Source organism: Suncus etruscus, chromosome 15, assembly GCF_024139225.1.
Source record: "Suncus etruscus isolate mSunEtr1 chromosome 15, mSunEtr1.pri.cur, whole genome shotgun sequence".
Lineage (NCBI taxonomy): Eukaryota > Metazoa > Chordata > Mammalia > Eulipotyphla > Soricidae > Suncus > Suncus etruscus.
In genome coordinates, this window is record NC_064862.1 from 79,276,581 (window position 1) to 79,300,756 (window position 24,176).

The 24,176-nt window shown below is 60.0% G+C and overlaps 4 protein-coding genes across 4 annotated transcripts in view; 2 read left to right on the forward strand and 2 right to left on the reverse strand.

Moving 5' to 3' along the window:
- C15H7orf50 (chromosome 15 C7orf50 homolog) overlaps window positions 1-13,514 on the forward strand; it is a 35,249-nt gene extending 21,735 nt beyond the window's left edge. Inside the window, exons 3-5 of the mRNA XM_049788707.1 lie at window positions 11,951-12,141; window positions 12,243-12,324; window positions 13,297-13,514. Coding sequence (XP_049644664.1) covers window positions 11,951-12,141; window positions 12,243-12,324; window positions 13,297-13,473 — 450 coding nt within the window. The 3' untranslated portion in view covers window positions 13,474-13,514. The remainder of the gene's footprint in view (window positions 1-11,950; window positions 12,142-12,242; window positions 12,325-13,296) is intronic.
- On the reverse strand, window positions 440-4,546 carry GPR146 (G protein-coupled receptor 146). The gene is made up of 2 exons (XM_049788673.1): window positions 4,484-4,546; window positions 440-1,738 (listed from the first exon to the last, which is right to left on the reverse strand). Exon 2 carries the CDS (start codon window positions 1,724-1,726, stop codon window positions 728-730), a length of 999 nt encoding a protein of 332 aa, XP_049644630.1. The 5' UTR covers window positions 1,727-1,738; window positions 4,484-4,546; the 3' UTR covers window positions 440-727.
- Window positions 13,515-14,252: 738 nt separating the features above from the next.
- Window positions 14,253-16,995, reverse strand: LOC126029982 (cytochrome P450 2W1). Its single transcript, XM_049788201.1, has 9 exons — window positions 16,813-16,995; window positions 16,344-16,506; window positions 16,088-16,237; window positions 15,845-16,002; window positions 15,430-15,591; window positions 15,126-15,264; window positions 14,766-14,950; window positions 14,540-14,681; window positions 14,253-14,458 (listed from the first exon to the last, which is right to left on the reverse strand). The coding sequence occupies exons 1-9, from the start codon at window positions 16,993-16,995 to the stop codon at window positions 14,286-14,288; spliced, it is 1,455 nt and encodes a 484-aa protein (XP_049644158.1). The 3' UTR covers window positions 14,253-14,285.
- A 1,912-nt stretch (window positions 16,996-18,907) lies between these two features.
- On the forward strand, window positions 18,908-22,515 carry LOC126030504 (cytochrome c oxidase assembly protein COX19). The gene is made up of 3 exons (XM_049788719.1): window positions 18,908-18,994; window positions 19,333-19,448; window positions 22,272-22,515. Exons 1-3 carry the CDS (start codon window positions 18,913-18,915, stop codon window positions 22,344-22,346), a joined length of 273 nt encoding a protein of 90 aa, XP_049644676.1. The 5' UTR covers window positions 18,908-18,912; the 3' UTR covers window positions 22,347-22,515.
- The last annotated feature ends 1,661 nt before the right edge of the window (window positions 22,516-24,176 follow it).

Below are 24,176 nucleotides of genomic sequence, written 5' to 3' on the forward strand. Positions count from 1 at the left end.
GTGGGGTCCCCAGGTGTCAATCATGGGGCTGGTGGGGGTCTCCTGTGAGCCGGAGTGTGGGTCCAGCAGGAGGCAGGGCTGCAGGGCAAGAGTGTATGTTTTCTGCAGGGGCTCCAGTGCCCAGCTCAAGAGTCAAGTCAAGCCCTGAGAGATAAACTGGATGCAGCATGCAGGAAATCGCTGTGGGAGGGTTCTCTGGTGGCATAAATTGCTCTGGGCCCCTGGCCAGTGGTTACTCCAGGATTGTGGCCCTTACCAGTGACCACAAACTTGCTGTGTGGGCCAGGCCACAGACATGTCCCAGAGCCACAGGACAGCCCAGGAGAGGCCATGCTGCCTCCAACTGTGAGACCAATCCCATCCCTCACTTCTCTGAGCACGCAGTCCCAGTATCTAGGGTCCGAGTTAGGGTTCCCCCCCTCTGCTGAGGCTGGACACAGGCAGGCTCTGCTGCATTTATTTCGGCTCCTGTGTACGGGAACAGCCATGGCACTGCCACACACCTGCTCCCTCGTGGACCCCACAGATGCGGCTGCCCAGCCCGGCAGAACTCTTCAGCATGAGGAGTGGGCATGGGAGTGCACTGGAGGTCTGGCAGTCAGCCCCTCACCGCATGCTTGGGGACCTGCTTTCCAGCACTGGCACTTCGGGGCCTCCTAGGGAAGATGGGGCTTCAGGTGCCCAGCTGGCCATGGGGCCTGTATATTCACTGAGTCCAGGCCCACACCTACACCCCCACCTGCTCTGCCCCTGCTGGCTCTGAGGGGCAGGGCTGGTGCCCACAGCGCAGCCTTCTGCTCAGTCGCTGCAGCTTGGCAGGGAACTGAGTGCTGAGGCCACGGTAGAGTAGCGGCGTGACGGAGCTGCTGGCGAAGGCCAGGCACCGAGCCACGTCCTTGGCCAGGACCAGCAGTCCCAGGCCCTGTCCATCAGTGGGTTTGCCCCGTGAGGCTAGGAGCAGATGCCCCAGGAGGCTCAGATAATAAGGTGTCCACAGGCCGAACTGTGCGCACACAGTGGCCACCACCAGCCGGTGCACTGATGGGTCTTGGCGTGAGGCATCTCGGTCCAGTGGTGTGTCCTCCTTTCGCAACCGGAGACTTAGAGCCAGCGCGTAGAGCACAGCGAGGGCAGGCACCAGGTAGCCGACCACTATCAGAACAGCATCGGCTGCCGCTGTGTCCTGCAGCCGCGCACACTCGGCTACCCTGGCTGCCACGTGGCTGCACACGTAGAGCAGCAGTGAGGAGAAGCTAGTAAGCAGGGCGCCGCCCCACACGAAGCCACACACATGCCGGGTATTGTAGGCGCTGGCCATGTAGGTGCGCGGCAGGGCCCTCTCGATGCAGCAGTCCAGGCTGAGCAGTGCCGTGGAGTAGGTGCTCACCAGAGCGCACACATGGAACAGCAGCAGCAGAGTAACATGTGCCTCTCGGCTCAATGCCCAGCGTGCCCAGCCTGCCGCCGCGGGTCCCAGCAGCTGCACAGGTGCCAGTGCACTCAGCACCAGGCCGGCTGCTGCCAGGTTAGCGAAGTAGACATCGGGCATGGTCATGGTTCGTGCGTCACTAAGGTTGGCCAGCAGCAGCAGTGCATTGTAGCCCAGGCCCAAAGGGCAGCCCACTACCAGGTAGAGCAGCGACAGCGCCGACAGTGCCAGGGGTAGGTGCTGGCAGGCCAGGTCCTCGGCCCGGCCCGTGCCGTTGAGTGGGCCACAGCTCCACATGGCAGGCTGGAGCTGTGGGTGAGGGGAAGCAGCACCAATTAGAGTAGCTCAGGTGGGTCTGTGGTTTGTGCTGGAGACTGGGGCACTTCCCAGATCTGACGTACCCCCTCTCCTGGATGTCTCCAACCTTTTGTCCGTCTGCCCCGTGCTGGTTTAGGCCCCATTGAGGGAGGGATTGCAGGTGATGGGGACGGACAGCAGGTGGCATTGGTGATGCCCATCTGGTGGGGGTCCAGGGAAGGCCTTGCAGTGTCCTCAGGAGCCTGCCCCAGGCAACCACTTCCTCCCGCCCCACCCTGATTTCCCCCCCCCCACCCCCGCACTGACCACATTCCACCTGGCCCACTTCCCTGGACCTCCAGCTCCCCTGTCTGTGGAGCTAGACAGGATGCACATCCAGTGGCTTGGATGACACCTCCATGCTACCTCCAGCTCAGTTGCAGCCACTTGAGGACAGGAGTGGGGGCTATTGGCTCACACAGACTCGACATCTGGGTCCCCCTTTGCCTTTTCAGGACCCCCTGGGTGTCCTGGGTCCCCTTGGATCCCAGGACCTGGCACCTTCCCTGACACGCACTTCAGGGTCCCCCATGTGATTCCTCAGGAAATCCCATGGTTGCTCTTTCTGCCCGTCTGTCCTGGGGCTTGTAAGCTGATCTGAAAGGCCCAGCCCCTGTGCCCATATCTTTCTAGGATATTGTCTGGACCCCAAGGGTGCTACAGAAATAGCAGGTAGGACGCCCTGTTCCCTGCAGTAGGTTGTACTTCTTGTCAGTCCCAGGCCCCTCCTGTGGGGCAGAGGGCTTGTGGCACCACAGTGGGCCCAGCTGAGCAGCTAGTCGGGCTGCCATGGAGGATTGTGCCAAGGAGCAGAACTTGGAGCCAGTGAGGCTCCCTGGAGGGCGTGTGGTACTGTGTCCTGTTGGAGTAGAGGCCTGGCTAGGTCCCCACATATTGGGGGTGTGGCGACCCCATCTCTGGCTTCCCTATTTGGGACAGGTTTGTGGCCCTCCCCACAGTGATCCTGGGACTTCCTTCAATTGGGGTGATACCCACAGAGGATGAAACCTGGGAAATGCGTGTGAATTCCAGTACTGGGCCAGTAGCGAGCCTCACAGAACTGTCAGGACAGAATGGGCCTATTGGGGATAAATGCGCGTGCGTGTGTGTGTGTGTGTGTGTGTGTGTGTGTGTATGTGTGTGTGCGCGCGCGCACGCATGTATCTGGGGGCATCTGTATGTGACATCTACACATAGCAAGGGGCTCTGTGGAGGTGAAGTGTGGATACACGAGTTCATGTGTGTAGGTTAATATGTCTGATGCATGCACATGTGCAAGCATGAGACTGCAGGGCTGAGTGAGATAACCCAGTAGACACGTCTGGCATGTGCACGCGCGTGGCCATGAGACTGTGGGGCTGGGGTTTGTGTTTGCAGCAGAACAGAACCCAGACCCTGGGTTGGGGGACCCATTCACCAGCTCCCCCACTGTGAGTCATGAGCAGCCACCCGCCTTTGCTTCTGCAGCTGCTTCTGTTTGTGGCACCGCCTCCCTCCCACTGCAGCGCCCACGGCCCTTCCGAAATGCCCACTGCCCTTCAGCAACACCCACTGCCCTTCTGCAGCACCCACTGCTCTTCCACAGCACCCATTCCCCTTCCGTGGCACCCACTGCCCTTCCATGAATGGTGTTGATACTCAGTACCACCCAGCTCCCTCCCCCCACGGAGACCTGCCCAGTGCCCAGGATCTTTTCCGAAGCCCCCTCAGGGGCAGGTGGGCCACTGTGGGACTGGACCAAGAGGCCCCTCCAGGGCAGCTCCTGTGGACATGGAGTGCAGAAGCCAGGGATGCCCTTGAGAGGAAAGTTCTGGAAGGCCTTCTGGTGGCCGGGTTGTGAGAATCTAGCATGGGCAGAGCCCGTGGCTACTGGTTCTGGGCGGCTCAGACCGCAGAGATGTCCCCACCCCCCACCCCCAGCAAGGGTTGCGGGCAATATCTTCCCAGGTGTCAGGGACACTTGGCTGCTCATTCATGGAACGTGCCAGGGAAGAGATGGGCAGCCTGGACACCACCACGCAGCTCTTGAAACGGGCATCTGGGGCACCCGGGCTGGAGCCAGCCCTGGGCTGCGGGCCTCTTCCTACTCTCTGGACCCCGTTTCTCTAACTCAGTCCCTGGGCACGCTGATGCCGCGAGGGAATTGGGGCCCCAAGCCCATGACACCTTGTAAGAACAAGCAGTTTGGGCCAGAGGGGTCAGGCCTGGTACCCCATGTCGGAGGCAGGCTCAGAGCTCCCACCAGCCCAGTGGGCCCTGTGCCCCGCTGGGCTCAGACAGGGCAAGGGATCCTGGAGCGTCTGGTTTCGGGTTTCGGGGCGCCCGCCTGCCCGCCCGCCCTGGTGCAGCGCGGCTAGACTTGGCTCAGGCTCCGCCTGCCAGGCCCGGGCGCGCTTGTTTATCAAGTGTCACCGGGGCCTGGGACCTGTTATCGCCTGTCGCCTGCAGGGCTCGGGCCAGACTCGCTGCTCGCGGCCCCCGCGGCCTGGCCGGGTCAGTGACCGGGCGGCGGTGACCCCGACTCGGCGGGGCTGGGGTGGGGGTTGGGGGCGCCCCAGGACGAAAGCGGCCCCCGCCCGAGGGGACTGCGCAGGGCGGGACCTGGCACCTGGAGCCCCGCGGAGCTCCGGCAGCCGCCAACGCTCGGGGCTAGCTGCCCACGCGGACCCCCGCCCCCGTCTCCCCGCATCCACTCACCGCTCGCTGGGCCGCGGGGCCGGGCTGCAGGCGCAGGGCTCACGGCGCGCACGCCGCGCGGGCCTGTGTACACACGTGACCGCCCCGCCCGGCGCAGGCCCCGCCCCTGAAAGGCCACACCCCCGGCCCAGGCCCCGCCTCCGCGGCGCCCCAGCCACACCCCGGGAGCCAGGAGACGCTCCGAGGGTCCGCTCTGGCGCTCAGGAGACGCCCTTAGTATTAGGCCCCACCCCTTGCCCCCTCTGCGGTGGTGGGGCCACGCCCCTTGTGGCACGCCCCCGGGACTAGGCTCTGGCCCCGAGGGCCGCTTTGGCGCCCAGGCCGCGCCCCCTGGGCCCTCCGCGGTGCTTAGGCCGGGAGAGGCGCGCGCAATATCTGGGTTCCCGCGCCGGCAGTTCAGCGGAGAGCAGTGGTGGTGCACCTGTCCCTCACCCTCAAGGTCCCGGCCACCTGGTTTGGGGACTTACTTGTGCGCCCGCGAGAATCTACTAAGAATACAGCGTGTGGGCTGCAGCTCTGCCCTGGGCCGGGGCCGTTCTGTAAATCAGGCTCCGCGCACCCTTCTTGGACCGGGCGCACTGCGATCCCCACGTGCAGGCTACAGCCTAGCAGCCTCCTCTGGCTCCGAGTGGGCCAGCTCCTGCCCACCTGCCCACACTGGTCCTCAGATTCTGGCGTGGCAGTGCCTTCTGCCTGCGCACCCGGGCCTCTTGAAGTGGCACCTCCACAGCGCTGGGGTCTGGCCCTTGGGGCACCCTAAGTCCAAGAGGCCTCGGCCCTCCTGACAAGCAAGCTCCGGACAAGAGGGAGACTCTATCTCCTGGATAGTTCTTGTGCTCCCAAAATCAGCCTTCCCGCCCCTCTCCCCTCCCTCCTGTAGTTCCCGGAAGCCTGGCTCGGCTCCCTGCCTTATTTTGAGAAAAGATACCCGGCAGCCACTGGCAAGCTTGCAAGAGGGAACGCAGTGCCCTGAGATGGGGCATAGCGCCCGGCAACCCCCAGCTGAGCCAGGCTCAGAATTTTCCAACCTGAGTGGTGTTTAAGTGCCCAGAACTACGAGATGTGCCCTGTGCCCACCCCACCTGGCTCTCTGAGTCAGAAATCAGCGTCCCAGGGCGGTCCCATGACTGTACAGCATGGACACCGGTCAGTCACGTCAATGGGGGGGGGTGCTGCCCAGTGGGGGGGGGGAGCGGACAGCTGCCCCAGAGGATCCAGGTGTGTGGAAGGACCCACAGCCCAGTTGCTGCACATCCCGTACCCTGTGCCTTGTCAGATATCCAGGCTGTGTTGAACCCAGGGTCTCATCTAGGCAACCCAGCCTGGTTGTGGGTTTTAAGCTCTGTTGTGAGTTATGTTCTCACTGAGGTGTGCCCTTTCCCACCATCCCAATCTTCACATCTGCTGCCCTTCTTTTGAGCTGGTTTTTGTGAGGTTTAAGTAATTTTCTTTTTGATTTTGTGTGTTTGTTTGTTTGTTTTTTTTTGGTTTTTGGGCCACACCCGTTTGACCCTCAGGGGTTACTCCTGGCTATGTGCTCAGAAATCGCCCCTGGCTTGGGGGGATCATATGGGACGCCAGGGGATCGACCGCGGTCCTTCCTTGGCTAGTGCTTGCAAGGCAGACACCTTACCTCCAGCGCCACCTACCCGGCCCCTTGATTTTGTTTATGTTGGGGGAGCAGGCACACTCGGTGTTGTTCCAGGGTTACTCCTGGCTTTGCATGCTGGAATCACCCTGACAGTGGTCTGGGAAGCATTTGGGATGCTGGGATCAGAACTGAATTGGCTTCGTGCAAGACAGTGCCCTCTCCACTATGCTACTGTTCTGGCCCCAAGATAGCTCTCCCTCTCCCTCTCCCTCTCCCTCCCTCCCTCCCCCCCTCTTCTTTTCTGGTAACATCTAGTGATGCTTAGGAGTTACGTTTGGCTCTGTGCTCAGGATCTCTCCTAGTGGTGCTCATGGGACCATATGGGATGCTAGAGGCTGTGTACAAGGCAAGTAACCTATTGCTGTTCTATCACTCTGGCCCCAGGTTAAGCCACTCCTGGTGGCACTTGGGTTACTCCTGGCTCTTCGCTCAGAAGTCTCTCCCTGCAGGCTCAGGGGACCAAATGGGATGCCAGGATTTGAACCGGGGTCCATCCTGTGTTGGCCACGCACAAGGCAAATGCCCCACCACTGTGCCATCATTCTGGCCCCTATTTCCTAAGATTTTTTTTTCTGGTTTTTGGGCCACACCCGGCAGTGCTCAGGAGTTACTCCTGGCTGTCTGCTCAGAAATAGCTCCTGGCAGGCACGGGGAACCATATGGGACACCGGGATTCGAACCAACCACCTTAGGTCCTTCATCGGCTGCTTGCAAGGCAAACGCCGCTGTGCTGTGCTATCTCTCCGGGCCCTTCTAAGATTTTTTTAAAAGGACCTCTGGCACTGCAAAAATATAAGTGGAATATGAAGAAATTAAACAACATACTTCTGAGCAGTGTTGGGGCCACAGAAAGATGGTGTAGAAAATCGGGTTCCCCTGTCCCGGCCCCTGCACGCAGCCTCCCCAGTGCACATGCATGCACATGAGTCTGTACTTACACAGAGGCACTGAGTCGTCCACAATCACCCTGGTTCTGATCTCTGACCTGCTTCCCCACTGGATGGCTCCGGGTGGCTGGGCAGCCAGGGGGAGTGGCCATGGGTGTGGGCAGTGGTTGCATTCATAAAGCATGTACCGGGCCCTCGCTTACACAGCATGTTCGTCCATCTGTGGGATGCAATGTGCGGCTACTTCCCAACTCATGGCCCCGTCCTAGTGGGATGTTTTCTTTCTCCTTTCCTAGCGTTTGTGAATGGCTGTTTGATCTGAGCCTGTGATAGATCACTAATGTCACTGAGCTCTCGGCTGAGGTCCACGGCAGGAGCAATGCTGTCGGGGACTGTGTGCCACATGCACTGTTCCTGGAACCCACTTGCCTGCCTGCTCCGTGGGAACTGAGCTTCCCTCATGGATGCAGGATTTGGGGAGCTGTTGATCTTTCCAGGACACCTCTGTGCCTTCAGTGCTTTGCTCTGGTTTTGTCCAGCCAGCCTGTCTTTGACTGGGCCTGAGCCTGGCTGTGTTGCCTGCTGGGGGTGGAGCGGTCCTTGGCGAGTTGAACTCTGAGCCAGCCCTACCTGCAGTGCAGTTTGCTCAGCCCCATCTCCTGGCTGTTAAACCAGGTTCACACCTCCATATTTCCAAGGGGCTCAGGCCTGGCTTCTGTTTAGTTTTGTGATTGGGCTGATCGTGGGCTTGGGCCTGCAGATTCTTTAAGTGCTGGAGAGATGTCATGGCCACTGGGCTCAGACAGAAGGTTCTGAATGGGTGAGCTAGGCCCTGCACAATGACTGCAAGGCCCCCCCCTAGAGCCCAAGAGTGAGCAGTAGCTGGCACAGAAAGCACTGGGTGGGGCATTATCCCCTTGTGCAGCACCAGCAGTGGAGCCCTTGGCTTGCAAGAGGCCAGGCCTAGCCCAGGACCTGGGGGTGGGGGTAGGGGCTGCCCCAGGCACTTCCTGTTCTGGGAGGTGCAAGCCCTTCGGGAAGTGGGGCCATGTGGGCCCAGTTCTGGGAACCTGCCCTTCCTAGCCTGATTGGGTGGGGGAGGGGGCTGTTACCTCACCTGGGGAGCTGGTTCTTGGTGTCTCTGAGGGAACAGCTGTGCTTTTCCTAGGCCCTGGCAATTTCTCCTGCCCTTCATTGCTGTCTCCAACTGACTGTCAGCTGCAGGAGTGTGGTGTGGTCTGCATTCCAAAATCAGAGCCAGAGTGATAGCACAGCAGTAGGGAGTTTGCCTTGTGAAATCAAACGAAATATGCAATGTAAGAATCTGTTGAGGGGGCCTGAGCAATAGCACAGCGGGGAGGGTGTTTGCCTTGCATGCAGCAAACTTGGGCTTGATCTTCAGCATCCCATAGGGTCCCCTGAGCACCAATAGGTGAAGTTCCCGAGTGCAGAGCCTGGAGTAACCCCTGAGTTCCTCAGGGTGTAGCCCCCTCCCCCCAAATATCCACCATGCTCCCAAGGTGCCTGTGCCAGTGTGGGTTCAGCTCCCATCTGGTTCCTACCATGTCTATGTGGGAGCCTCACCTGGACCACGACTCTCAGACCCCATCTACCATCCAGGAAGCCCCTGCCAGGTTAGAGCCAGGAGCAGGGGCCTGCGGATGAACAGGAGCCTGACCACTGCTGCTGGACACCGCACACTGCCCCACCATCCTCCCACCTTGTAGAAACCCTGTCTGGCACTGACACTGGGTCCCACAGCTATGTGGGCAGGTGGCAGGGAGGTGCAATGAGCCGGCCTGGGCTCAGAACTGGACTCCTAGGCCCAACACCCACGCTTTGGGGATGGCCCGGGGCCCTGTGCCAGGATTGGACAGGGGCCAGGCTGGAGCTGGTGGCTTGTGGGAGAGCAGAGCCCCGAGGGAGGCCAAGCTGGGGTCCGGACCGCAGAGATCCGTATGGGAGGGAAGCCGGAGGCTCTGTGTGGGCCAAGGAACGAGGAGCAGAGCGGCCAGGGAGCCAAGAATGGGCCATCAGTACAGCGTGTCCTGGAGGCCTGGAGCCCGCTGCAGTCCCTGGGCCAGCCCTGAGGAGCTGCAATCCTGTTATGAGAGCCAGGACTGGGCCTGTTGGTATAAAGCGGAAACAGGACCGACCCAGCCTGCGGGGGGGGAAACCGCGGGGATTAGATAGACCCCTAGGGAGCGCTGCAGAGGTCCAGGGTAGAGGGCAGGTTCAAAGGTCAGAGACCCTCCGGGGGGCACCCGCGCGAAGTTGAGGTCCGGCCCAGCCTGGGGATGGGGTGGGGTTGCCAGCTACAGAATCAAGCTTGCTTCTCCCACAGCCCCTACGGGGCCACGCCCACGTGCTCATTAGCATAACGTCAACCTTGTATTAGCATATCCCCGCCCACACGGATCAACGCGACGTCTCCCGACCCCTCGGAGTCCCGCCCACACGCCCTGCGCGCTTGCGTCACGGCCTAGCCGGCTCGATCTGGTTCCTGCGCGGCGTTGCGCCTGCGCGGGGCGCCGCGGCCGGCGAGGCCTGCGGTGCCTGCGGTGCGGGGTCGGTCGGTGCGTCCCCCGGGGGACCCCTCCGCATGTCCACATACGGGGGTCCTGACCCTGGGCGGACGGCCCTTCGCGACCGCCGAGGCTGTGGGGTGTCTCCCGGCCGCCGCCCGCCGCGCACCCGCTTCCCGATCGCAGGTGAGGGCGTCGCGCACGTGGGAGGGTCCAGACCTTGCAGGCCCCGCACTGCGCGGCCGAGTCTGGCTCCTGCACTCCGGCCCCGGAGCGTCGCGCGGGGAGCTGCCGGGACCTCGCCCCATCGCCCGCCCGCCCTGAGCTTCCCCCAAGTTTGCAGCGAGCCGAGGCCGGGGTGGGGCCTGGCCGGGCTGCTATTTCCTGCACTTCGGGGTCCCCCTATCTATGCGTGTGAGGTTCCGGGGGCGTTTTCTGGGAGAGTCTTCAGCCCTGCAGCAGCGGCCGGGGCCGGGCAGGAGCCTACACAGCCGCCAGGGCCTCACTGGGGCCCCAGAAGGAAGCACCTGCGGATCCTCTCCGGCTGGGCCTTGGAGGAGCCCTGCACCGGGCAACTGTGTCCACCACCACCACCCACATCCCAGCTCCCTCCAACTACGCGGGCCTCTGCCAGCCTAGGGTGTGAGCTGGCCGAATGCTGGGACCACGGGCGGTATTGGAGGACCTCAAGAGAAAGGAGCCCCCAGGTCCTGCAGTCCACCTCCCCCACCCCCGCCTGTGTCTCTGGTTCACGGGTGTGAGGCTGGATCCTGGGTGTTCTTTGCTGAGCACGCTGTGGTGGGTCTCGCGCCCACCCTCAGTCCCCCTTTCCCCACCAGCACGGAGATCTTCAAGGTGGGGTCCTACAGGGGAGTCCAGGGACGAGTGCCCTTGGACACTACAGGTCCCAGCATTGGGACCGCTGCGCTCCCTGTCCTCCAGGAGCTCACTCTGGTCTGGCCCGTGCGCTCCTCGAGGCCAGAGCCCGCGTCGGTCCCCCTCCTCGCCGGCAGCACTAGTCCTTGGGGAAGGGAGGAGGGAAATGGGATAGGTCGGGACCCTAGGTGCTCCAGCCCAGACTCGGCCCCAGTCGCATGGGGGATGGCCTTCCCACCAGCCTGGCCGCCCCCTCCCACAGGGTAGGGTCTGCAGGGGCTTGGGCCCTGAGGTGCGCCCAGCAGCTTCAGTGCTAGGGCCCTCTGGCTTTCCCTCTCTTCCTGTCTCAGGGAGGGCCAGTCGGCCTCCAAGCAGGAAGAGACCCATGGCACTTCCAGTGTTTCCCATCTGCTGCTGTACTCTTTCCTGCTGTCCTCCCCACTGCCTTCCACGTGTGCTGTCCTCCATGTGCTCTGTCCTCCCTTGTCTAGTCCTCCCCACTGTTCTCCATCCTCCCCTCTGCCCAGTGTGCTCTGCTGTCCCCTGTCCACTGTGTGCCCATAGCCATCCTCTATCCTGCCCATGAGCAGCCCCCCTCTCATTGCCATTGACATCCCTGTTGCTGTCCCGGTTACTTCTCAGGCTTGGCCATGACTCAGGGAAAGACAATGGCCTTTTCTTCCACTGCCAGGACTGTGCTGGTAGGAAATGGCCTGGGCCCAGTCGACTGAGTGCCCAGAGCCTCCCTCAGGCAACCATGGCCCCCCACCAGCAGATGGTGAGAGCCTGTGACCTGTCCCAATGTTGGGGGCCACTGTGGAAAGTTCCAGTGCCAGGGACCAAAAGGAAGCTTCAGAGGCCTTTTTGGGGTGTCGAGACTTGGGGTCTGCACAGAGGAAGGTCCCAGGGCCTTCTGTCCTCCCTGCATGTGGGCTCACTGCAGGGAGGAGACAGGCATTTCTTCGAATGGTGCCAGGTTCACCTCTTCACCCTGACAGATGGGCCTGACTTCTGACACGAGGGCCCCGTCTCGCCACCTGACATGTGGGCCCTGTTTGCTCCCTAGGACTACTTCAGAAGACAGACTGCCCATCCCAGGCTCATTGCACTCTCCGCTTGGGGCTCTTGGCAGCCCTGAGAGCTGGCTGCTGTAGTCTGCGATGGGCCTTGCAGGGCTACCCTACCTGGCTGAACCATGCTGTCCCTTGGGCTATGAGTGAGCTGCTCCCTGAGTGCCCGAGGCAGAGTGCTCACAGGAAGGGCAGGCCTGTGTTTTAGGTGGGAGGTGTGTGAGCAGAGCAGCAGCATAGGGCATGGGGGAAGGGGCCTCAACTCCCTCACAGCAGTGACCCAGCCCCCTTGACTCATCCCGAGGTCTCTGGTGAGATATCCCATGATGTGTTGGGGACCTGTTTGCCCAGAATCTGCCTGTTCTGGTGTGGAACCTGTATGAGGTCTCAGCAGGGACACATCCCACTTTCTTGGGTTGTATCTGCCTTAAACCCACACAGGTGCCTCTCCATTTCAGGGAGGGGCAGACAGCGGCCTGCAGACCTCTAAGCCTGAGCTGTCTCCAGAGGAAAAGAGAAGACAAGAAAGGAAACAGAAGAAGGAGCGGAAGAAGGAAGAGAAGAAACGGCTCAGGGAGGCAGGCTTTGCTGCTCCCACTCCCACACCTCAGCGCTCAGGGGCCGAGCTGGCCTTGGAGTACCTCTGCAGGTGAGGGGGTCATAGGAGTAGGGGCTTGGCCCACCTCTGAAGGAGGGGTTTTGGGATTGCCTAGAACACCCATCCAGTTCCTTCTGACTTTGTGCTTCCAGCTGGGCCCAGAAGCGTGAAGAATGGCGGTTCCAGAAGACGAGGCAGACATGGCTCTTGCTACACATGTACGACCAGGACAAGGTCCGTCGAGAGTTGCACACTTGGGGGTTCTCAGGGCACAAGATCTTGGCATCCAGAGCATGGGGGTGGAAATGCCTGGACAGGGCCTGCTAGAACCATTCTGGACAGTCTTCCAGCCATGCCACAGGAGAGTGAGTGGGGCAGGGAGTGGCAGAAAGGAGGCCCTCAAGGCCCATGGGCAGAGGTGGGAAAGGAAGGGAAAGGCTACCCACTGTTCTTGGGTCTAAAGTCCAGTGATGCGCCCCTGGAGGGCCTCCCTCATGGGCAAACACACCTTGCAGGCTGGGCTTAGCTGTCTCCCTCAGCCTGGGGCCATCCCTACTGCTGCCCTGCCCTGGAATAGGCTGCCCCACAGGCTCACAGCTACCTGCACAGACACCCTGAGCACACCTCTGTGTCTTATGTCCCTGCATGGGCCCCTCTTTCTCACACCTCTGCAGGCAGCATCACCAGTGGACACTGAGTGCCCCTGGAGCACAGACCCTCAGCCTCATGACCCCTGTGAGGGTCCTCCATCTTGTGGGTCTCTGAGATCATGTCTGGTACCCAGAACTAGGAATCAAACTCACAGCAGGGCCTGAGTCCGATTGGTACCTGCTTCTCAAGGCTCCATGTGGCCAGCACAGCGAGAGTGCAGAGTCAGGAAGGAAGACAAGCCGGAGAGATAGCACAGCGGTGTTTGCCTTGCAAGCAGCTGATCCAGGACCTAAGGTGGTTGGTTCGAATCCTGGTGTCGCATATGGTCCCTGGTGCCTGCCAGGAGCTATTTCTGAGCAGACAGCCAGGTGTAATCCCTGAACACAGCCGGGTGTGGCCCAAAAAAAGAAAAAAAAAAGGAAGACAAGACTAGGAGACCCAGCACACATCTTTACCACTGCCAGACTCTGGTATCTGGGCAGTGACCTCTGCCCTGGCCGAGCTACCTCCCCTGGACCTGACCTACTGTCCTGTCCTGACCTCTGTCCCCTGCAGGTGCCTGACAAACATTTCTCCACCCTGCTGGCCTATCTGGAGGGGCTGCAGGGGCGAGCCCGTGAGCTGACTGTGCAGAAGGCTGAGGATATGATGCGGGAGCTGGACACGGCTGGTGGCCCTGACTCCACACAGCTGACGGGACGCCTGCGCCAGGTGCTGCAGCTGCTCTCATAGGGTCGGAATCTGACTATTCAATAAAGAGGTCGAGCCAGCCAGACTGTCCGTCTTCTCTTCCCATTCGCAGAGATGGGAGCTTCCCCAAGGGGCCCCCGCCGGAGTCACTCACACGTGAGTGCCTGTTAACCTTGTCACCTGTATCCAGGGTTCGTGGGCCTGTTGACAGGCGGCCAATGTGTCCACAGTCTTGCTCTCTAGCCTGTGGTCACTGGGAGGGCCTGAGCTGGACTCCCAACACCAGGTGTATGGTGCCCACAGCAGCTGATGTGACCCTCTCCCCCACCTAGCCAAGACCCCATACTCTGACGCCCACACACGTGTATACACTCAACATGGGCAGACTCTCCCCACACCCTGGATTCTCTGGGTGTTGGGGGTATCACTCACTGTCCCAGATCTTCAACTTCTAGAGCTTATGATGTAGGGCCCAGGTTTGAGTTATCTGGGAAGGGAGTCCTAGCACCAATGTTGCCAGACAGTGTACTCTGAGGGTGGAATGTTTTGGACTCATGAACAAAGACTAGGTGAAACATAGACTTCTTATCATGCCTATTTGGGTGTTCCTGTGACTGCTGTTCCAGAACATTCTGCTTCACTCCAAGGGTTGTGGGGCTCTGTCCATCCCAGCTGAGCTGGAATGTTCAGAGAACCACTGCCAGGTGTGGGGAGGGGCTTCTCACCCCTCCCCCCACTAAGGCCCGGGGGTAGGGAGGACCCTACCCCTCCAAGCAACCTTATGTCCGTCCAGCCCAGCATCTTTGCTGGTCAGGGGTCAGGGGTATTGGTGGCCGGCATGACTGTGTGTGCACTCAGCGGCCTCGGGGCTCAGCACACAGGGCCTGGGCGGGTGGCCGCATGGTGAAGGCCGGGGCAGGGTCCATGTCCAGAGAGATGGGGCGCAAATGGTACCTCTGCAGGAGGCCAGCAAACAGCAGGAACAGCTCTGCCCTAGCCAGACTCTCCCCAACGCACACACGGCGACCTGTAGGGAAACCAAGGCACAAGTGGGCGCTAGCCCTGGAACACGCCTGTGTGGGGAGGGGACCCAGGGTGCAGCAGGCACCTGCAGAGAAGGGCAGGAAGGCGGCACGCCTGATGAAACAGCCGCGCGTGTCCAGGAAGTGGCTGGGGTTGAAGCAGTCTGGGGTGGCCCACTGTGTCTTGTCCAGGAGCACGGAGCTCAGCAGTGGGATGACTGGAGTGCCCTGCAGAATGGCACCCCGGCAGTGTAGGTATCCCAGCAGCTGCGCCCCCACCCTGCTCCGTGCTGGGCTGCTGTGTGCATGCACCTTGGGGAGCAAGTAGCCGCCCAGCTCGGTGTCTGTGGCCGTGCAACGGGGCACATGGGGCAGCAGCGTGATGAAGCGCTGGACCTCGTGCAGCACTGCGTTGGTGTAGGGCAGCGACGGCTGGTCCTCCAGGCATGGGAGCCGCCCGGCACCCAGCACACGGTCCAGCTCATCCTGCACGCGACCTGCAGACACGGGGCCAGCGGGATAGGTGGTCGTACTGGGCTAGGGCACACATCCTGCCTTGCCCCATGTGCCCTGCCCAGTCCCTCCAAGCCCCCTGAATCCAGGTGCATGTTGCATCCTGCCTGGCCCACCACACCCTACCTCATGCGCATCCCCTCCCAAGCAAACCCTTACCCTGCACCTCAGGATGTTTGCACATCAGGAGCGCGGCCCACTGCAGAGTGGCTGCAGTGGTCTCGGTGCCGGCCATGACCATGTCCAGGGCGCAGGCCACCATGTCGGCTTCGGAAAACTTGCCTTCTGGGTCACCTTCCTGTGCGGGTGGTGGGCAGCAGTTTTGGAGACAGAACTGGAAGCTCCCGAGAGCCTGCACACTGGGACCCCCAAACCACCTGCGCACACCCTAACAGGGACACACACACACACACTCAGGAAAGGGGGGAGCGCCCACCCCACGCGTGATGGATGCTGACCACACCTGGCCCTTGAGGATCAGGGCATCCATATAGCTGTTTACGGAGTCGGGAGCTGGCCGGGCCTGCAGCGAGGCCCTCAGGATGGCGCGCACCTGCTCGATCTTCCGCAGCAGCGGCCGGTGCAGCTGCAGCAGTGCACCCAGGCGCGGGTAGATGTTGAATAACTACGGGGGGGGGGGGGGGGCCAGGCGCGGGGTGGGTTGTCGGACAGGGACTCGGGTGGAGCCTGATGACTCTATGCACCCCTCCCTCGGTCCCCCCAGTTCGTCTCAGCCAGATCTTCCTGCGCACAGGTTTCAGGCTGAGAACAGGGGCAGGGGCTGGAAGGCCCTTGGACAGAGACTTGAATGTGGCCTGCAGGGCCAGGGTGTGTGCGTCTGATGATCCGTGGGGTTACCCAGTCTCTGGACCCCTCACCTGCAGGGCAGGACTGCCCAGGAGCGTCATGACGTCATCGATGAGGTCCAGCAGGGACATGAACACGGGGTCACTATAGTCGAAGCGACGACCGAAGAGCAGCGCAAAGGTGACGTTGGACGGTGCCCAACCCAGCAGGCGGAGAGGGAAAGGCCTGCCTGGGGGGGACGAACAGTCAGTCTCAGGGCTGGTTATACTGGCACCTTTGCACTCACCTCCTTACCTGGGGCCGACACCTCTCACCTCCGTAGCTGTCCAGCAGCTCCGACAGGTAGCCCAGCTCGGTCAACACCTTGTGGGCCCCCAGCCCTCGCCCCACACCCAGGTGCTGCAGGGTGCTCACGGTGAGACGCCGCGCTGCCCGCCAATGGGGCCCCGAGGAGAAGAAAACACCTATAGGGGTGAGGCAGGGCTGGCGGTGAATGGGGTGGGGCAGGGTGGGGCGGTGAGCGGCGCCAACCCTCCCTACCCCAGGTCCTGCAAACCTTCCCCCACTCACCCGCACCCCCCTGAATCCGCTGGAAAATGGCGATGGGGGGCCTGTCCGCTAGTTTGTGCCCCGTGGTCAGCAGCGCCTCGTGCACGGCCTTGTACCCAGCTAGCACCACTGTCCGTTGCGGCCCCAGGTGCACCGTGAACACAGGCCCATAGCGCTGGGAGAGCTGGGGAGACAAGCGAACCCAGAGCCCAGGAGGGTGGGGCCCAACCCCAGTTTAGGCTGACCAGGTCTGTTGGCCCTGGGCAAGTGACCGCACCTCCAGTCTCAGTTGCCGCACTATGGTCTGTCCCACAGTTCAGCACACCCCCACCAGCCGCCAGGAGACACACAATCTGGGCCCCCAGCTCCCCCAGGCTCCTCCACGCCCAGCCCCCCCCCCATCACGTCTCTCACCGACCCCCAGGCTCCTCCAGGGAGCCCCTCTGCCTTGCTCCTGTCCACAGGGTCCCCAATGGGCCAGTGTCCTCACCTCCAGCAGCGAGCGATCCTGCTGGGTTACCCGTAGCAAATGCAGGTTCCCGATAAGTGGTAGTGGGCGCGGTCCTGGGGGCCACCGGGGGGCAGGCGAATGGGCTCCAGGGGCTCCCCACAGCCACCCCCACAATGCCCACAGCCCCAGGAGCAGCAATAGCACCAGGCAGAGAGAAGCCATGAGGGTTCAGGCTGAGGCTCAGTCCCCATGTGGAGCCCCAGTGGCCTCTGGGCGGAGGGCGTGCCGCACCCCACCACCCTGAGAATGTGGAACGAGCAGTTTGCAGGGGGTAGCCAGGCGGCTTAAAGCAACAGGCGCGTGAGGAACTTGGGGTCCCAGGCCCCCATCAGGGCCCTGTCTGGAGCCCCCTTGGGGACACCCTTTTGGGTGGGTGTGGTCCCTGGGGCCTCCCCAAGCCTGCCACCACCTGTGTCTACCTGGCCTGCAGGGCGTGTGCCTCAGAGCTTTGCTCCTCTGGGCCCTGCACTGCAGCAGAGACACCCTTGCTTCCCCAGATCCCCCGAAATCTGGTGCCTGCTGGGAGGGGCCATGGGGGGGGCACCTGGCACCAGAAGCAGCACAGCCTGCTTGGGGCCCCTTCCCTGCATGGCCCCGCCACACTCCATTGTCAGGCAGAACCAGGGATTGTGTCCCATGATTGGGTCTAGGGTGTCGGGCCTATCCCAAGGCCACTGCGCCCCTCAGTACCTCAAGGATGTGTGGTCAGGCTAGGCACTGCCCCTAAACAGTTACAGGACCTGGGGACATGGACACTCATGTCCAGGGGTATCAGGGTGAGCAAGGGCCAAAGAAACATTCTAGGCTAGGGGAACAGCTGTGCAGAACCTGAAGGGGATAATGAAGGGGCTTCTGGGAGTAGGGCCCAGCACAGCATAGGGATCTTGTCCTCTTGAGCTTCTCTTTAAGAAGGGTGAACCTGGGGTCCTACCAGGGCCCCCTCAGACCTCCACAGGCAAGACATGAGCAACTGGAAGGAAGAGAGTTCTGGAAACAGTAGGATATCCCAGGGGTGAAATGGGGCTGGGGGTCAGAGACATAAGCAGCAGGCAGAGCTCTGGCCTCGCACTCAGCTCAATCCGAGCACCCTATATAATCACCGGGGCCCACCTGAAGTAAACCTGTGAGTGGAGGACGGGGTGGAGGTGACCGTGGGCTCTATTCACAATTTGGACCACACAGACTCAGGGTTCCCTTTGTGTTGCCCGCCTGACCCCTCCCTGGGTGACCAGCCACCATCCCCTTGTGGACCCCTGGCCCTCACTGCACCGCCCACCAACATGGGCCCTGATCTGGAACCCTTCTCATCAACCCCCTCGCCCCATAACCCCCAACCAACCACCATGAGTGCATTGCAGCAGCGCCCAGCTGAGAGGAGATCACAGGCTGGGCCCAAGGACATTTGGGGAGCACTGTCAACGATGGCAGGCACCAGGGAGGCGCTGGTTGGGTCCAGCGTGTTCATCTGTCTAGTGGCTGCCCTGGAGTGAACAGCAGTGTGGCCCAGACACAGCGAGCCAGGCACTTGGGCTGAGCTTGGGCTTCCACTGTGTGTCTTTGGGCAAGTGGCTGCACCTCTCTGAGTTTCCCCGGCCTCGCTGGCCAGTCGGAAGAATCAGATGGAGCGGGACAGAGAAGTGCCCGGGTTCTACCAACGAAGTCAGTGGCTCGCGTGGCCGGTCTGAGGCGGGGCCATCCGTGGGCGGAGTCTGTGATGGGCGGTCATTTAGAGTGCGGAATCCATTAGGTGCAATTTGGTCCAATGCCACCAGGGGGCGGAGCCCATTAGGGGCGGAGCCTGAGTAAGGGTGGTATCCGCGGACGGAGCTACTAGTAGCGAGGCCCTGCCTAAGAGCTCTGGGACAGAATCGACAAGGGGCGGGGCCACAAGAAGGCGGAGCCGGCGAGGGGCGTGACCATTAGCCGAATAAGCCTATCGGGGAAGGGGCCTGACAGCTTTGGGCGGGGCTAACAGTGGGGTGGGCGGGGCCCAAGTCTTCGGGCGCTCGATCAGCTCGGCGCTCGGCCGGCCGCCTTGCGCATGCGCGGTGCTGCCTTCAGGCACCCTGCTGCGCCACCATGTCTACGGCCATGAACTTCGGTTCTAAGAGTTTCCAGCCGCGGCCGCCGGACAAGGGCAGCTTCCCGCTGGATCACTTCGGTGAGCGGCGGGGCTCCGGATCCTAGTCCCCACCAGACCCCACAGCCGGACTCTGGGTGCTTCTGGGGGCCCCGTGGGATACATTCTTCGGTACTCCGTCACACAGTGCTCCATCACTCACTACTCGGCCACTCAGTGCTCAGTCACTCGGAACTTCGTTCCTTGGTGCTTTACTCATCGGGCATTTGGCCACTCCACTTCGTGCTCAGTTACCTAGTGCTCAGTCACTCAGTACTCTCCACTTGGTGCTCAGTCACTTGGTACTGTTTGGTCTTTGGCCCCCCACAGGAGCAGCTGCTCTTTGACGAAGGCAGGAAACGGGTTTCTCTTTGTTCCAGGTGAATGTAAGAAGTTCAAGGAGAGGTTCATGAAATGTCTCCGGGATAACGACTTTGAAAGCTCCCAGTGCCGGAAGCAGTCGAAAGAGTATTTAGAATGCAGGATGGAGAGGCGAGTACCGGGGTCCTTCCTGTCCACCCCCCTTCCCCACGTCGAGCATTGTTGGCTCTGCTTATGGTGTGCTGAGTGAGGCACCTGCTCGGGTCCCCCCTCCACCCCACCCACCTCCCGCCTGTCCGAAGCATCCCTCTCCCGCAGTGCTGAGACTTCACACTGCAGGTCACAGCTTGGACTTGTTCTCGGCCACCGGAGCTAGACCATGAGCACTTTAGCCCGGGATCGGGGTGCATAAGAGGCCTAGCTGGGGCCCAAAAGGCTGAGGACTGAGCACAACTTTGAGCAGGGGCCCTGCAGCTCAGCTCCTGACTTGGCCTGAGCCTGGGCATCTTCCCTTAGGTTCAATCGCTGGTTTCCATACAGGATGTCACCAGGCACAGGAGAATTGGTTTGTTCATCTTTATTCCACTCACGCAAGATAGTGACCGTAGGGACTGCCAGTTTCAGTGTCCATACACACATTCACACATTCGCATCTACATACCGTCTCTCTCTCTCTCTCTCTCTCTCTCTCTCTCTCTCTCTCTCTCTCTCTCTCTCACACACACACACACACACACACACACCATACACTGTTACCATGTTTTCCGGCGTATAAGACGACCCCCTAATTTTGCAGTTAAAACATAGGTTTAGGCCTATATTCGCTGTATCAGACAGAACGTTCCTGTGCTGCAACTGTATGTACCACAGTGAGCCAATCACAACAAGCAAAGGTTCAGAGGTTATACTGTCATAGACTTCCTCTCTGACTCTGGCCAATCTGAGCAGGCTTTTTTTTTTTTTTTTTTTTTTTTTTGTGGTTTTTGGGTCACACCCGGCAGTGCTCAGGGGTTATTCCTGGCTCCAGGCTCAGAAATTGCTCCTGGCAGGCACGGGAGGACCATATATGGGACGCTGGGATTCGAACCGATGACCTCCTGCATGAGAGGCAAACGCCTTACCTCCATGCTATCTCTCCGGCCCCTGCTTTTTACAGTAGATTCGGTACAGAACATTGTCTCATTTGCATGCATCAAAAGCCTGCTTGGATTGGCAGAGTTAGAGAGGCAGTCCGAGCAGCCTTGCAGTGATTGGTGCAGCATCGAGTTGGAAAATTCGTTTTGTGGCAATATTCAGACAATTTTTGTTTAGCGGCATATTGAAACATTTTTCGGGATATACTTGGCATATAAGACGACCCCCGATTTTCGGTTGACTTTCGGTTTTTTGTTTCAAAAGTCGTCTTATATGCCGGAAAATACGGTACATATGCACACATACTCGCATCCACACACATTCACACTGACATCCACACTCATATCCAAACACAAACACATTCATATGACACTTTTTTATTTAGTTTTTGGTCCACACTCGATAGGGCTCATTGTTGGTTCTACACTCAGGAATCACCACTCTAGGGCTTAGATATCAGGTACTGGGGATTGAACCTGGGTCCGGCATGTGTAAGGAAGGCAAGTGCCCTCCTCGCTGTGCTATCACTCCAGTCCCTCATATATATTTTTTAATTTTTTGGGTCTTTTTTGTTTGTTTGTTTTTGTGTCATACCCAGCAGCGCTCAGGGGTTACTCCTAGCTCTATGCTCAGAAATCACTCCTGGCAGGCTCAGGGGACTATATGGGATGCCGGGATTTGAACCATTGACCTTCTGCATGAAAGGCAAACGCCTTACCTCCACGCTATCTCTCCAGCCCCAATTTTTTTGTTTTTGGGCCACACCCGGTTATGCTCAGGGGTTACTCCTGACTATGCACTCAGAAATCGCTCCTGGCTTGGGGGACCATATGGGATGCTGTGGGATCAAACCACTGACTACTTTCCTTCTTAGGTTAGCATTTGTGCAAGGCAAACGATATTTTTATTTTTTATTTTGGGCCACACCCCAGGTGGCACTTAGGGGTTACTCCTGGCTCTGTTCAGGCTTAGAGGATCATGTATCATTGCTGGGGATCAAACACGGGTTAGCCATGTGTAAGGCAAATAAATGCCTTCCCCATTGTGCTATCACTCAAGCTCTCATCCCTCACAGTCTTTTTTTTTTTTTGGGCCACACCCGGCGGTGCTCAGGGGTCACTCCTGGCTGTCTGCTCAGAAATAGCTCCTGGCAGGCACGGGGGACCATATGGGACACCGGGATTCGAACCAACCACCTTTGGTCCTGGATCGGCTGCTTGCAAGGCAAACGCCGCTGTGCTATCTCTCCGGACCCCTCACAGTCTTTATTGGGGGGTGGGGTTTGGGTCACACCCGGGGTGCTCAAGGGTTACTCCTGACTCTGCACTCAGAAGTTACCCCTGGCAGGCATGGGGGACCATATGGGATACCGAGATTTGAACCACCATTGGTCCTGGGTCGGCCGCTTGCAAGGCAAATGCCCTACCGCTGTGCAATTTCTCTGGCCCTCCCTCACACTCTTAAACACATTCACACAATCATTGGTTTGGTTTATTTTTGTGCTTGGGTCAGTCTTGGTGGTTCTCAGGGGACTCTTTCTGGAACCCCTGAGATCCCCAGCTGGCCTCAGCTAGAAAAAGAAGCAGATTCTTTCAGTCCCTCCTCCCACCAGCCAAGTTGTGTCTGGCTGGTGATTGCCTACCTGGGCTCCCAACTTGGGCTTGCCCAGGTCATGACAGGGCCCAGCTGGAGAATGCGGGTCAGCTGTGGGCCGGGTTCACGGGCTGAGGGAAGCTGCCCCTCATGGCTGCAGCGTCCCCTCCTGCAGGCTTCTCCAGCACTGCCCTTGCTCTGGTTGTGAATTGGGCCCTGGGGCCCTCTCATGCCCCCACTACAGTGACAGTGCCTCTTCCCTTTCAGGCAGCTCATGGCGCCAGAGTCGCTGGCCAAGTTGGGGTTTGGAGACCTGGAGGCTGGGAAACCCGGGACTGGTGATTAACTCCAGACAGGAAAGGACTCAAGGACTTGGCCTGTGGGGTACAGCTGCAGGGCCTTGTCGGCTCACACCACCTGCTGATCTGAGTCCCAGCCACCTCCTCGGATATGGACACGGGCCTGCTCTTCCTTTTGGTTTTTGTTCCTGTGCTGTACCTGGTGGGGTTCGGGGCTCATTCCCAGCTCTGCTCAGGGGGCCACCTGGTGGGTTCAAGGGGCTCTGGATTCTGGGATTTAGACCCAGGCCAACTTTGTGCAACGTTTATACTCACTAGACTGTGCTTAGGGCCTTCCTTTGGGCCTAAGTGAGGGATGCAGGCCTGGCCCCGACGCCCCATGTTCCAAAACTTGTGGTATGAAGGGTGTAGAGTCCAGTCAGCTCCTGCTCTGCTGCGTCTTTACAGCTCTTTGGTTCCTTCTCTGGCCCTCCAACCTAGGTCCTGCTACTGCCCCAGGACCTGCCCCCATGCTGAGTCACTGCCCCTTAACTAAAGCCCAGCTGCCATGCCAGGCTTGCTCTCAGCAGACCCCCTTGGAAGATTCTCTTGTGACTGTGACCCCACCCTACTCAGAAGAGAAACCCAGAGGAGCTGTAGCACAATGGGGAAGGGCATTTTCCTCACACACAGCCCACCCGGGTTTGATCCCCGGCATCCAGTAGGGTCCCCAGAACCTGCCAGGAGTGATTCCTGAGCACTGCCAGGTGTGGCCCAAAAAAAGTGATTGAGAGAGTATCACAGCAGGGAGGGTACATGCCTTGAAACAGCCAGCTTATCCAGGTTGCTTCCCTGCATGGTCCCTTGAGCCCATCAGGAGCAATTCCTGAGCACCACCAAGCAGCAAAAGCAAGAGAAAGAAAAGAAACCAAGGCCAAGACAGTCCCTGCCCTAGGCCCACCACCACCCAGAATTGGTGTGGCCCAACCACAAACCCCAACAAGGACCCAGAGACTCAGAAATAGACCTTGAATGGACCCTGAGTGGCTGATGTCTGAGAAGGAAGCCTGTGGAGGTCTGCTTGCAAGGGACTCCTCAGCCCAGCAGGTCGCTCACCCATAACTTGGTTTCTAGAATTGTCTGACTGTCCAGGTCTGGGTCAGTTCCCCCCTCAGGCTGGCCCTTCAACACCTTTTGAATGTTCCATTTTATTTAAAACTAGTTGACATGCCCTGTCCTGGCTGAGTGGCTGAACTTTGTCCGGGTTAAGCAAACTCACTTAAATGTGGGAGAATTGGGGGTGGGGGATGAAGGGTTGAGCAGGGACACAGGCCCACCTATATGCCTGGACATTTCTCAGGGTTCACACATGCTCGCTGGCCCATGGAGACCAGACTGGGGACCTCCTGGAGACATCTCAGGCCAAATCCACGTTCCTGACACAGGTCCCCTGGGAGATGCCACATTCCTGCCCTGTCTGGCTGTAGGGTGAGCTCGTTGCAGGCTCTGGCTCAGGACACATTGGGCGGTATATGGATACAGTTCCCAGAGCCTGCTTGTCTCCCTCCTACAGTGCTAGAGCCCCTGGGAGTTGGCTTCCAGGAGTGAGGACAGGGCAGGGCTGAGACTCCACAGAACCTCATAACAGCAGATTCCTCAGACTTTGGTTCCCCAAAAACCTGCTGGGTTTGGGGTCTAGCCTTCAGCTGCTGAGGACATGTGGACCTCAACTTCAAAAGGGCTGGGGGTCCTGTGATCACCCTCTGGTAGGCTTTAGCCAGACCTGGGGCTAGGTGCAGTGGCGGGACGCCCCCTGCTGACCAGTGATGGCATTGGGGCCTGCTTGAGAAGGTGGCGGGGAGGCTGGGCCTGGCCTGACTGGGTCCCCAGAGCAGGTA